Source organism: Oncorhynchus tshawytscha, unplaced genomic scaffold, assembly GCF_018296145.1.
Source record: "Oncorhynchus tshawytscha isolate Ot180627B unplaced genomic scaffold, Otsh_v2.0 Un_contig_9770_pilon_pilon, whole genome shotgun sequence".
NCBI lineage: Eukaryota > Metazoa > Chordata > Actinopteri > Salmoniformes > Salmonidae > Oncorhynchus > Oncorhynchus tshawytscha.
Genome location: NW_024609037.1, coordinates 86,538 through 97,863, shown reverse-complemented (window position 1 = coordinate 97,863; position 11,326 = coordinate 86,538). Strand labels below are relative to the sequence as shown.

At 49.4% G+C, this 11,326-nt stretch overlaps 1 protein-coding gene across 1 annotated transcript; it reads right to left on the bottom strand.

Moving 5' to 3' along the window:
• Positions 1-1,770: 1,770 nt before the first annotated feature.
• LOC112242087 (somatostatin receptor type 5-like) lies at positions 1,771-10,795 on the bottom strand. The gene is made up of 6 exons (XM_042314051.1): positions 10,402-10,795; positions 9,486-9,872; positions 8,131-8,320; positions 7,112-7,194; positions 6,695-6,844; positions 1,771-1,992 (listed from the first exon to the last, which is right to left on the bottom strand). The coding sequence occupies exons 1-6, from the start codon at positions 10,768-10,770 to the stop codon at positions 1,909-1,911; spliced, it is 1,263 nt and encodes a 420-aa protein (XP_042169985.1). The 5' UTR covers positions 10,771-10,795; the 3' UTR covers positions 1,771-1,908.
• Between the last annotated feature and the right edge of the window lie 531 nt (positions 10,796-11,326).

Sequence of the window (11,326 nt, the reverse complement as noted above, 5' to 3'; positions counted from 1 at the left end):
AAACAGAGACAGATTCTAGAAGCCTCCTCAGAAAGCCAAAACAGAGACAGATTCTAGAAGCCTCCTCAGAAAGCCAAAACAGAGACAGATTCTAGAAGCCTCCTCAGAAAGCCAAAACAGAGACAGAAACAGAGACAGATTCTAGAAGCCTCCTCAGAAAGCCAAAACAGAGACAGATTCTAGAAGCCTCCTCAGAAAGCCAAAACAGAGACAGATTCTAGAAGCCTCCTCAGAAAGCCAAAACAGAGACAGATTCTAGAAGCCTCCTCCAAAACAGAAAGCCCAAAACAGAGACAGATTCTAGAAGCCTCCTCAGAAAGCCAAAACAGAGACAGATTCTAGAAGCCTCCTCAGAAAGCCCAAAACAGAGACAGATTCTAGAAGCCTCCTCAGAAAGCCAAAACAGAGACAGATTCTAGAAGCCTCCTCAGAAAGCCCAAAACAGACACTGATAAAGCCACACCATTACAAAGCATAGTAGAGACACTAAATAACAGCAGAACTAGTAGCTTGACTTTGTAGAGTAAAATATCACTTTTAAAAGGAATGGTGAAGATGAAAAGGCGTTATATAACAGAGCGGTTGGGAAATGACAATGTAGCGCCATTCAGAACACACTGAAGTAGTGGGACGTGTTTTTCAAATCAACTGTTGAAATGGATGAACCTCTGTGTCCTCTCCTCTGCAACAAACAACCCTGAAAGTGCTGCGGTGCTTCATGCTGCATTGTCGTGCTGCTGTTGTTGTTGTTGTTGTTGTTGTTGCACTTCGAGCATCCCTGTAATCAAGTGGTGATCAAAACTCCTGCATCAGTCACTTAACAGCTTCAGATGGACTCATCTCTGGAACAAGGACCCTGAAAGCGCTGCTGCTTCGTGGTGTTTGACTGTGTTTACTTTATGTTTGTTGTTGCACTTATAGCTCCTCTGTAAATGGTCATCAAAAGATAACAGAGAGAGAGAGAGAGAGAGAGAGAGAGAGAGAGAGAAACAGGTCCTGAGGCTCTGTTCACAAACACACCCCACAGAGCCCCAGGACAGCAACACAATTAGATCAAATCATGAGGAAACAAAGAGATAACTATTTGACACATTGGAAAGAATTAACAAAAAAACAGAGCAAACTAGAATGTTATTTGGCCCTACACAGAGAGTACACAGTGGCAGAATACCTGACCACTGTGACTGACCCAATATTAAGGAAAGCTTTGACTATGTACAGACTCAGTGAGCATAGCCTTGCTATTGAGAAAGGCTGCCGTAGGCAGACCTGGCTCTCAGAAGAAGACAGGCTATGTGCTCACTGCCCACAAAAATGAGGTGGAAACTGAGCTGCACTTCCTAACCTCCTGCCCAATGTATGACCATATTAGAGACACATATTTCCCTCAGATTACACAGATCCACAAAGAATTCGAAAACAAATCCAATTTTGAAAACTCCCATATCTACTGGGTGAAATTCCACAGTGTGCCATCACAGCAGCAATATTTGTGACCTGTTGCCACGAGAAAAGGGCAACCAGTGAAGAACAAACACCATTGTAAATACAACCCATATTTATGCTTATTTATTTTATCTTGTGTCCTTTAACCATTTGTACATTGCTAAAACACTGTATATATATATAATATGACATTTGTAATGTCTTTACTGTTTTGAAACTTCTGTATGTGTAATGTTTACTGTTAATTTGTATTGTTTATTTCACTTTTGTATATTATCTACCTCACTTGCTTTGGCAATGTTAACACATGTTTCCCACAGAGAGAGACAGAGAGAGAGAGAGAGAGAGAGAGACAGAGAGAGAGACAGAGAGAGAAACAGAGAGAGAGACAGAGAGAGAGACACAGACAGAGACACAGACATAGACACACAGAGAGACTTCAAACCGGCCAATCAGGAGAGTTTAAAGCGAGGACTGGCAAATCACAGTGGGCCCTGAGGGCCTTGTTTTCTCCCCTGGGCTACCACAAGGCTCCAATTGGACGGCCTGCAGAGACAAGAGGCAAGAGACAGTGGCACCTCAGGTGTGTGTTCGTGCCTGTGTGTGTGTGTGTGTGTGTGTGTGTGTGTGTGTGTGTGTGTGTGTGTGTGTGTGTGTGTGTGTGTGTGTGTGTGTGTGTGTGTGTGTGTGTGTGTGTGTGTGTGTGCAACATGGAGAGTGTGATCCATAATGATTGACTGAAACAGAACAAAATAAAGAGAGCTCCTGTTCACCTCAATACCAGCTTTCTATTTCAATCTGTTTCCTTTAGAGCTGAATCACACAAAAAGGACTTTAACCAGAACCAATCTGTCTGCTACAACAACTCAATCACACTGTGTTACTGTGTTACGACAGGGGGAACACACACACACACACCTCTATATGTCGCAACCATATTGAGCAGGTTGGACACTGTTCTGTCCTCCTCTCCCCCGTTTTCACTCTTCCTCAATCACCCCCTCTGCCTTTCTCTCTCTATCGCTCTCTCCATCTCCCCCTGTACAACCCTCTCTCTCTATCCCTCTCTCCATCTCCCCCTGTACAACCCTCTCTCTCTATCCCTCTCTCCATCTCCCCCTGTACAACCCTCTCTCTCTATCCCTCTCTCCATCTCCCCCTGTACAACCCTCTCTCTATATCCCTCTCTCCATTCCTCTCTCTCTCCATCCCTCTCTCTCTCCCTCTCTCTCTGTCTCTCTCTCTGTCCTCTCTCTCTCTATCCCTCTCTCTCTCCCCTCTGTCTCCCTCTCTCTATCCCTCTCTCCATCTCCCCCTGTACAACCCTCTCTCTCTCTCCCTCTCTCTCCTCCATCTCCCCCTGTACAACCCTCTCTCTCTATCCCTCTCTCTCTCCTCTCTCCTCCATCTCCCCCTGTACAACCCTCTCTCTCTATCCCTCTCTCCATCTCCCCCTGTACAACCCTCTCTCTATATCCCTCTCTCCATCTCTCTCTCTCCTCCCTCTCTCTATCCCTCTCTCCATCCCTCTCTCTCTATCCCTCTCTCTCTCCTCTCCCTCTCTCCATCTCCCCCTGTACAACCCTCTCTCTCTGTCTCTCTCTCCTCTCTCTCCATCTCCCCCTGTACAACCCTCTCTCTCTCTCTCTCTCTCTCTCTCTCTCCATCTCCCCTGTACAACCCTCTCTCTATATCCCTCTCTCTCTCCTCTCTCTCTCCATCTCCCCCTGTACAACCCTCTCTCTATATCCCTCTCTCTCTCCTCTCTCTCTCCATCTCCCCCTGTACAACCCTCTCTCTATATCCCTCTCTCTCCCTCCTCTCTCCTCTCCATCTCCATCTCCCCCTGTACAACCCTCTCTCTATATCCCCCTCTCCATTCCTCTCTCTCTCCATCTCCCCCTGTACAACCCTCTCTCTATATCAGTCTCTCCATCCCTCTCTCTCTCATCCCTCTCTCTCCATCTCTCTCTCTCTCCATCCCTCTCTCTCTCCATCTCTCTCTCTCCCCATCCCTCTCTCTCCATCCCTCTCTCTCTCCATCCCTCTCTCTCTCATCCCTCTCTCTCCATCCCTCTCTCTCTCCATCCCTCTCTCTCCATCCCTCTCTCTCTCCATCCCTCTCTCTCTCCATCCTCTCTCTCTCCATCCCCCTCTCCATCCCTCTCTCTCTCCATCCCTCTCTCTCCATCCCTCTCTCTCTCCATCCCCCCTCTCCATCCCTCTCTCTCCATCCCTCTCTCTCTCCATCCCTCTCTCTCCATCCATCTCTCTCTCCATCCCTCTCTCTCTCATCCCTCTCTCTCTCCATCCCTCTCTCTCCATCCCTCTCTCCATTCCTCTCTCTCTTCATCCCTCTCTCTCTCCATCCCTCTCTCTCATCCCTCTCTCTCTCCATCCCTCTCTCTCCATCCCTCTCTCTCTCTCCAACCCTCTCTCTCTCCATCCCTCTCTCTCTCCATCCCTCTCTCTCTCCATCCCTCTCCCTCCAATCCCTCTCTCTCCATCCCTCTCTCTCTCATCCCTCTCTCTCCATCTCTCTCTCTCTCCCCTCCCTCTCCCTCTCTCATCCCTCTCTCTCCTCTCTCTCTATATCCCTCTCTACATCCCTCTCTCTCTCCTCTCTCTCTCCATCTCCCCTGTACAACCCTCTCTCTATATCCCTCTCTCTCTCCTCTCTCTCTCAATCTCCCCCTCCCCTCTCTCTATATCCCTCTCTCTCCATCCTCTCTCTCTCCATCTCCCCTGTCCATCCCTCTCTCTATCCCCTCTCTCCATCCCTCTCTCTCTCCTCTCTCTCCATCTCCCCCTCCAACCCTCTCTCTATATCCCCCTCTCCATTCCTCTCTCTCTCCATCTCCCCCTGTACATCCCTCTCTCTATATCCGTCTCATCCCTCTCTCTACATCCCTCTCTCTCCATCCCTCTCTCTCCATCCCTCTCTCTATATCCCTCTCTCATCCCTCTCTCTCTCCTCTCTCTCTCCATCTCCCCCTGTACAACCCTCTCTCTATATCCCTCTCTCCATTCCTCTCTCTCTCCATCCCTCTCTCTCTCCATCCCTCTCTCTCTCCCATCCTCTCTCTCTCCATCCCTCTCTCTCTCCATCCCTCTCTCTCCATCCCTCTCTCTCTCCATCCCTCTCTCCATCCCTCTCTCTCCATCCCTCTCTCTCCATCCCTCTCTCTCTCCATCCCTCTCTCTCCATCCCTCTCTCTCCATCCCTCTCTCTCTCATCCCTCTCTCTCCATCCCTCTCTCTCTCCATCCCTCTCTCTCTCTCCATCCCTCTCTCTCCATCCCTCTCTCTCTCCATCCCTCTCTCTCTTCATCCCTCTCTCGCTCCATCCCTCTCTCTCCATCCCTCTCTCTCCATCCCTCTCTCTCTCTCATCCCTCTCTCTCTCCATCCCTCTCTCTCATCCCTCTCTCTCCATCCCTCTCTCTCTCCATCCCTCTCTCTCCATCCCTCTCTCTCTCCATCCCTCTCTCTCTCCATCCCTCTCTCTCTCCCCCTCTCTCTCCATCCCTCTCTCTCTCATCCCTCTCTCTCCATCCCTCTCTCTCTCTCTCATCCCTCTCTCTCTCATCCCTCTCTCTCATCCATCCCTCTCTCTTCCATCCCTCTCTCTCTCCATCCCTCTCTCTCCCATCTCTCTCACTCCATCCCTCTGAAAACAATGCTTTAAACATCCCTCTCTCTCTCCATCCAATCTAAACCATCCCTCTCTCTACTGATCCCTCACAGTAATAAACATATATACACTCTCTACTGAGACCCAGTCTCATATATCCCTCTCTACTGAGACCACAGTAATAAACATATATCCCTCTACTGATCCCTCTCAGTCCCTCTCTCTCTCCATCCCTCTATCCCTCTCTCTCTCCATCCCTCTCTGATCCCTCTCTCTCCATCCCTCTCCTCTACCCTCTGAGACCACATCCCTCTCTCCTCCAACCCTATACTCTCCATCCCTCTCTCTCCATCCTCCCTCCCATCCCTCTCTCTCCATCCTCTCTCCCTCTCCATCCACTGATTGGTCCTCCATCCCTCTCCTATACCAACCTGATTGGTCCTCCTCCCTCTCTCTCTCCATCCCTCTGTCACATGAAAACAATGCTTTATTGCATTAAATAGACACAAACTGATGATACCAATACACTAAACATATATACACTACTACTGGTCCTCCTCCTCCCCTAAACCACACACTGATTGGTCCTCCTCCCTCCCATACCACACACTGATTGGTCCTCCTACTGAGACCACACACTGATAATCCTACCTCCCTAACCACACACTATTGGTCCTCTAATAAACTACCTATACTAGACCACAGCACCAGTAATACCCCCTCCCTATACACACACTGATTGGTCCTCCTCCCCTCCCTATACCACACACTGATTGGTCCTCCTCCCCTCCCTATACCACACACTGATTGGTCCTCCTCCCCTCCCTATACTATACACTGATTGGTCCTCCTCCCCTCCCTATACTATACACTGATTGGTCCTCCTCCCTCCCTATACCACACACTGATTGGTCCTCCTCCCCTCCCTATACCACACACTGATTGGTCCTCCTCCCCTCCCTATACTACACACTGATTGGTCCTCCTCCCCTCCCTATACCACACACTGATTGGTCCTCCTCCCCTCCCTATACCACACACTGATTGGTCCTCCTCCCCTCCCTATACCACACACTGATTGGTCCTCCTCCCTCCCTATACTATACACTGATTGGTCCTCCTCCCCTCCCTATACTATACACTGATTGGTCCTCCTCCCCTCCCTATACTATACACTGATTGGTCCTCCTCCCCTCCCTATACTATACACTGATTGGTCCTCCTCCCCTCCCTATACTATACACTGATTGGTCCTCCTCCCCTCCCTATACTATACACTGATTGGTCCTCCTCCCCTCCCTATACTATACACTGATTGGTCCTCCTCCCCTCCCTATACTATACACTGATTGGTCCTCCTCCCCTCCCTATACTATACACTGATTGGTCCTCCTCCCCTCCCTATACTATACACTGATTGGTCCTCCTCCCCTCCCTATACTATACACTGATTGGTCCTCCTCCCCTCCCTATACTATACACTGATTGGTCCTCCTCCCCTCCCTATACTATACACTGATTGGTCCTCCTCCCCTCCCTATACTATACACTGATTGGTCCTCCTCCCCTCCACTCCAAGCTGGCTGCTGTGTGCCGTGTGTCACTCCCTCCTCACCTGGCTATTCTGTGGTGTGTGTCCGTTGTGTCCATCGTGGTTCCTAGGCGACAGGAAGGAGTCGTCTCTTGTCGTCTCTCTAGTTTTCTCCATCCTCGGGGCGCTGGGGTCACCATCCTCCACGCCGTTGGCCTTCCGCACGCACAGAACCTTCCGGAAGAAATCAAGCACATGGGACCGGGAAGACGATGCACTGTGGTGAGCACTGAGAAAAACTGGTATTTTATATAAATACAGAACATGTACTAATAAATGTCTATTCTATGAAATAACAGATTGTTCTGTGAAGGGGATGGTGCTGCTGGCCATGAAGTACCTCCAGGTCCCCAGGTCTTCCTCGCAAAAGAGCTTTCAAGCCTCAAGTATCTTTTCCTGTTTAAATAAAGGTGAAAATAAGGTTGAATAAATCATAACCACCTTTCTGAAGCTCTGTCTGAAGTTGTCTGACAGGAAGCCATAGAGCAGAGGGTTGGCACAGGAGTTAACATAGGACAGGATGACTGGGGAGTAGAGACAAAACTAATGGTCAATGTCTGTCTCACACTTTTATCCTTCTCTCTCTCTCCCACCTCTCTTTCTCACTCTCTCTCTCCCACCTCTCTTTCTCACTCTCTCTCTCTCCTCTCTCTCTCTCCCACCTCTCTCACCTCTCTCTCTCTCTCCCACCTCTCTCTCTCTCTCTCTCTCTCTCTCTCTCCTTCTCTCTCTCCCACCTCTCTTTCTCTCTCTCTCACTCTCTCTCTCTCTCTCTCTTTCTCTCTCTCTCACCTCTCTCTCTCCCACCTCTTTCTCTCGCTCTCCTTCTCTCTCTCCCACCTGTCTCTCTCTCTCCTTCTCTCTCTCCCACCTCTCTCTCTCTCTTTCTCTCTTTCTCTCTCTCTCTCCCACCTCTCTCTCTCTTTCTCTGTTTCTCTCTCTCTCCCACCTCTCTCTCTCTCTCTCTCTCCCACCTCTCTCTCCCTCTCGCTCTCCCCTCTCTCTCTCTCTCTCCCCCCACCTCTCTCTCTCTGTTTCTCTCTCTCTATCCCATCCCTCTTTCCCCTTTCCTCCCCCTCTCCTCCCCTTCTTTTCCCTCTCCTCCCCCTCTTTTCCCATCTCCTCCCCCTCTCCCCATTCCCTCCCCCTCGTTCCCTCTCTTTCCCTTCTGTTTCCCCTCTCATCCCCATTTCCCCATTCCCTCCCCCTCTTCCCCCCTTTCCCCTCTCCTCCACATCTCCTCCCCCTCTTTCCCCTCTCCTCCCCATCTCCTCCCCCTCTTTCCCCTCTCCTCCCATCTCCTCCCCCTCTTTCCACTCTTTCCCTCTTTTCCCCTCTCCTCCTCTCTACAACCCTTTCCCCCTTAGGGTTAGAGTGAGTGTAGCCTATTCCCCATAGGGCTCTGGTAAACAGTAGTACACTACACAGGGATTAGGGTGCTATTAGGTTTCTTCTGGTACCAGAGAAGAAGTAGACGCCGGCGGTCACGGAGGACTCTGGGATGATGATGATGAGGTTGATGATGTTGATGATGAAGAAGGGGAGCCAGCAGAGGACGAAGACCACCACGATGATCACCACCATACGGGTCACCTTGCGCTCTGACCGCCGGCGCTTGGTGAAGCCCGCCCGCACACCTGAAGACTTCACCTGGAGGAGGAACAAAATGGTGTTGGTTAGAGAAGGGAACGTTGCAGCAGAATATCTCTTACATACAAATAGGTCAATATAAAACACACACAGAAAAGAATGGTTGGAATGACAAAACAGAACAAAATAATATTCCGGAATGCTTTCTCACACACCTTGAAGATAATGACCAGAAAACCAGCCAGGTCACCCGGGACACAAGTCAGTATTAGTCCATCCAGGTCTGAGGTGGGGAGGTGGTGTGGAAACAGACCACTAGGGGCACCAGTGAGTGCATTCAAGTAGGTTGGGGTTTTGATGGGGTGTTGTAGATGGGTGAAAGCATCTGCCTCTGGTGCAAAGGTTGTATGTTCAAATCCAGCAATATAAGGTTGTTTTTTAAAATCTTTGTTTGAAGCCCAACCCAAACCTTAACCATTCAGAGTTAATACCCTAACCTTAACCATTCAGAGTTAATACCTAACCTTAACCAGTCAGAGTTAATACCCAAACCTTAACCATTCAGAGTTAATACCCAAACCTTAACCATTCAGAGTTAATACCCAAACCTTAACCATTCAGAGTTAATACCCAAACCTTAACCATTCAGAGTTAATACCCTAACCTTAACCATTCAGAGTTAATACCCTAACCTTAACCATTCAGAGTTAATACCCTAACCTTAACCATTCAGAGTTAATACCCAACCTTAACCATTCAACCATTCCATTCAGAGTTAATACCCAACCATTCAGAGTTAATACCTAACCTTAACCATTCAGAGTTAATACCTAAACCTTAACCATTCAGAGTTAATACCCAAACCTTAACCATTCAGAGTTAATACCTAACCTTAACCATTCAGAGTTAATACCCTAAACTTAACCATTCAGAGTTAATGCCTAAATGTAACCTTAAACACTTAAAAATTTGACGTTTAGGAGAAGCATGGATAAACGTCTAATTCTGAGGTGAGACTGTGAGAGCTTGTTGCACAAAACAACAACACAGAGAAGCATTTAATGACCAAATGAAAGAAACATCCTCTGTCAGAGTTCAAACAGCCGAACCAAACATGTCTAATAATGCAGTCTTGACCACAACGAGCAACCAAAACAAAGGTACTGTAGCTAACACAGAAACACAGAAGAAAACCAGAATGATTTGGACCTATGACCCCCCCCACCTTAACCACGATGAGCAGGTAGCAGAGACAGATGACCAGGAGCGGTCCGAAGAACCCCAGCGTAGCTGTGTACAGGATAAACACGGTCGACCACACATCCTGCGGCTCCGGCCAGCTAATGTTACACGAGTTGAACGTGTCCTGAACGCCGGAGAACACGACCACGGGCAGGACGACCACCAACGACAACGCCCACACCGCGGCGCTCACCACCTTCGCCACTCGCGGTCGCCGCCATTTTGTAGACCGTATGGGGTGGACCACGGCCAGGTAGCGGTCGATAGACATCACGGTCAGGCAGAAGATGGAGGTGAACTGGCTCATGGAGTCAGCGGTCATCAGCATGCGACACAGGAAGGAGCCGAACGGCCAGTAGGAGAGAACGTTCTGGAAGGAGGAGGAGGAAGAGGAAGAGGAGGAAGAAAAAGATATTACTTCATTGTAAGTTGTCTTCTGCTTTATTCAAACCCCTCAGAAAGACAAACAGACACAGAGGTTGGCGCAGAGGGCCATTTACAGCTTAAGTGCCTTGCTTAAGGGCACAACGGCCAGAGATTAGATGGCATCTTGGACACTGATGCCAGATACCTTTCAGTTACCCTTACTCCAGACCAGATGTTGCCTTGTCGGAGCTAGGATTCAAACCGAAAACCCTCTGGTTGCTGGCCCACTCCTCTAACCTCTAGCCTCTAATCTCTAGGCTACCTGGGTGGTGAGGAAGGGAGTCCCAGGGTGTACAGTGTGTCTCTAACCTCTGACCTCTGACCTCTATGCTACCTGGGTGGTGAGGAAGGGAAATCCCAGGGTGTACAGTTCATCTCTGACCTCTAAACTCTGACCTCTATGCTACCTGGGTGGTGAGGAAGGGAAGTCCCAGGATGTAGAGTTAATCTCTAAACTCTGACCTCTAGGCTACCTGGGTGGTGAGGAAGGGAAGTCCCAGGATGTAGAGTTCGTCTGCGACTGCCAGGTTCAGAATATAGATGTTGGTGACGGTCTTCATCTTGGCGTAGCGTAGCACCACGTAGATGGCCAGGGTGTTACCGATCAGGCCGACCACGAACACACTCAGGGAGATGACCGCAGTCATCAGGGTACTGCTGCCCTGGAACGGGACACTCTGACTGGACACGTTGGAGGAGGAACTGGGGAACAAGGATGGGGAGGGGAAGGACGGGGTTGCAGGACCAGAATCAGGGTAGGAGTAGTGATAGCCCAGGTTGGGAGTGGAGGTGTCGGGGTCACCAGAGAGCAGTGTCCAGCCTGTCCTGTCCAGAGGCTCCATTGTGGATGTAGGGTGTGTAGGAGAGGGGAGGGAGGGAGGGAGGGAGGGAGGGAGGGAGGGAGGGAGGGAGGGAGGGGAGACCTTCAGACCTGCATCAGAAGAGACAGAAAAGTAAAGAGGTGTGTGAGTCTCTGTGATAAAAGGAATGCAACTCTGTCTACTGTAAAACTCCAGTAAAAATGTATGATTGTGTGTGTGTGCGTGCGTGTGTGCGTGCGTGTGTGCGTGTGTGTGTGTGTGTGTGCGTTAGTGATGCATGTGTCAGCTGTTTGTTCACCCACACCCATCCACAACCGCCCGACTACATGTGATGAAGTGAACATCTGAGGTCTCCACCCAATCCTGACCTGCGGATATAGAACACGCGCAGTACAGTTCCTGTTATCTTTTTCTGCCCAAGTTCCCAAAAGCATTTGGAGGCGGGCCGTCATTGTAAATAAGAATGTGTTCTAAACTGACTTGCCGAGTTAAATAAAGATGAAATAAAAATGTTCTAAATAAATAAAAATGTGTTTTGTATTTGGTGCGGATACGTCTAGGCCCTAAAGCTGAGACT

What these genes read in the sequence shown, in the direction of transcription:
- LOC112242087 (XM_042314051.1), bottom strand. Translation starts at nt 10,770, where the DNA reads ATGGAGCCTCTGGACAGGACAGGCTGGACACTGCTCTCTGGTGACCCC. An exon ending in TCAGACAGAGCTTCAGAAAG is followed by an intron (nt 6,845 to 7,111) that starts GTGGTTATGATT and finishes TTCTTCCGGAAG; the next exon opens with GTTCTGTGCGTGCGGAAGGC. An exon ending in ACACACCACAGAATAGCCAG is followed by an intron (nt 1,993 to 6,694) that starts GTGAGGAGGGAG and finishes TTGTCTCTGCAG; the next exon opens with GCCGTCCAATTGGAGCCTTG.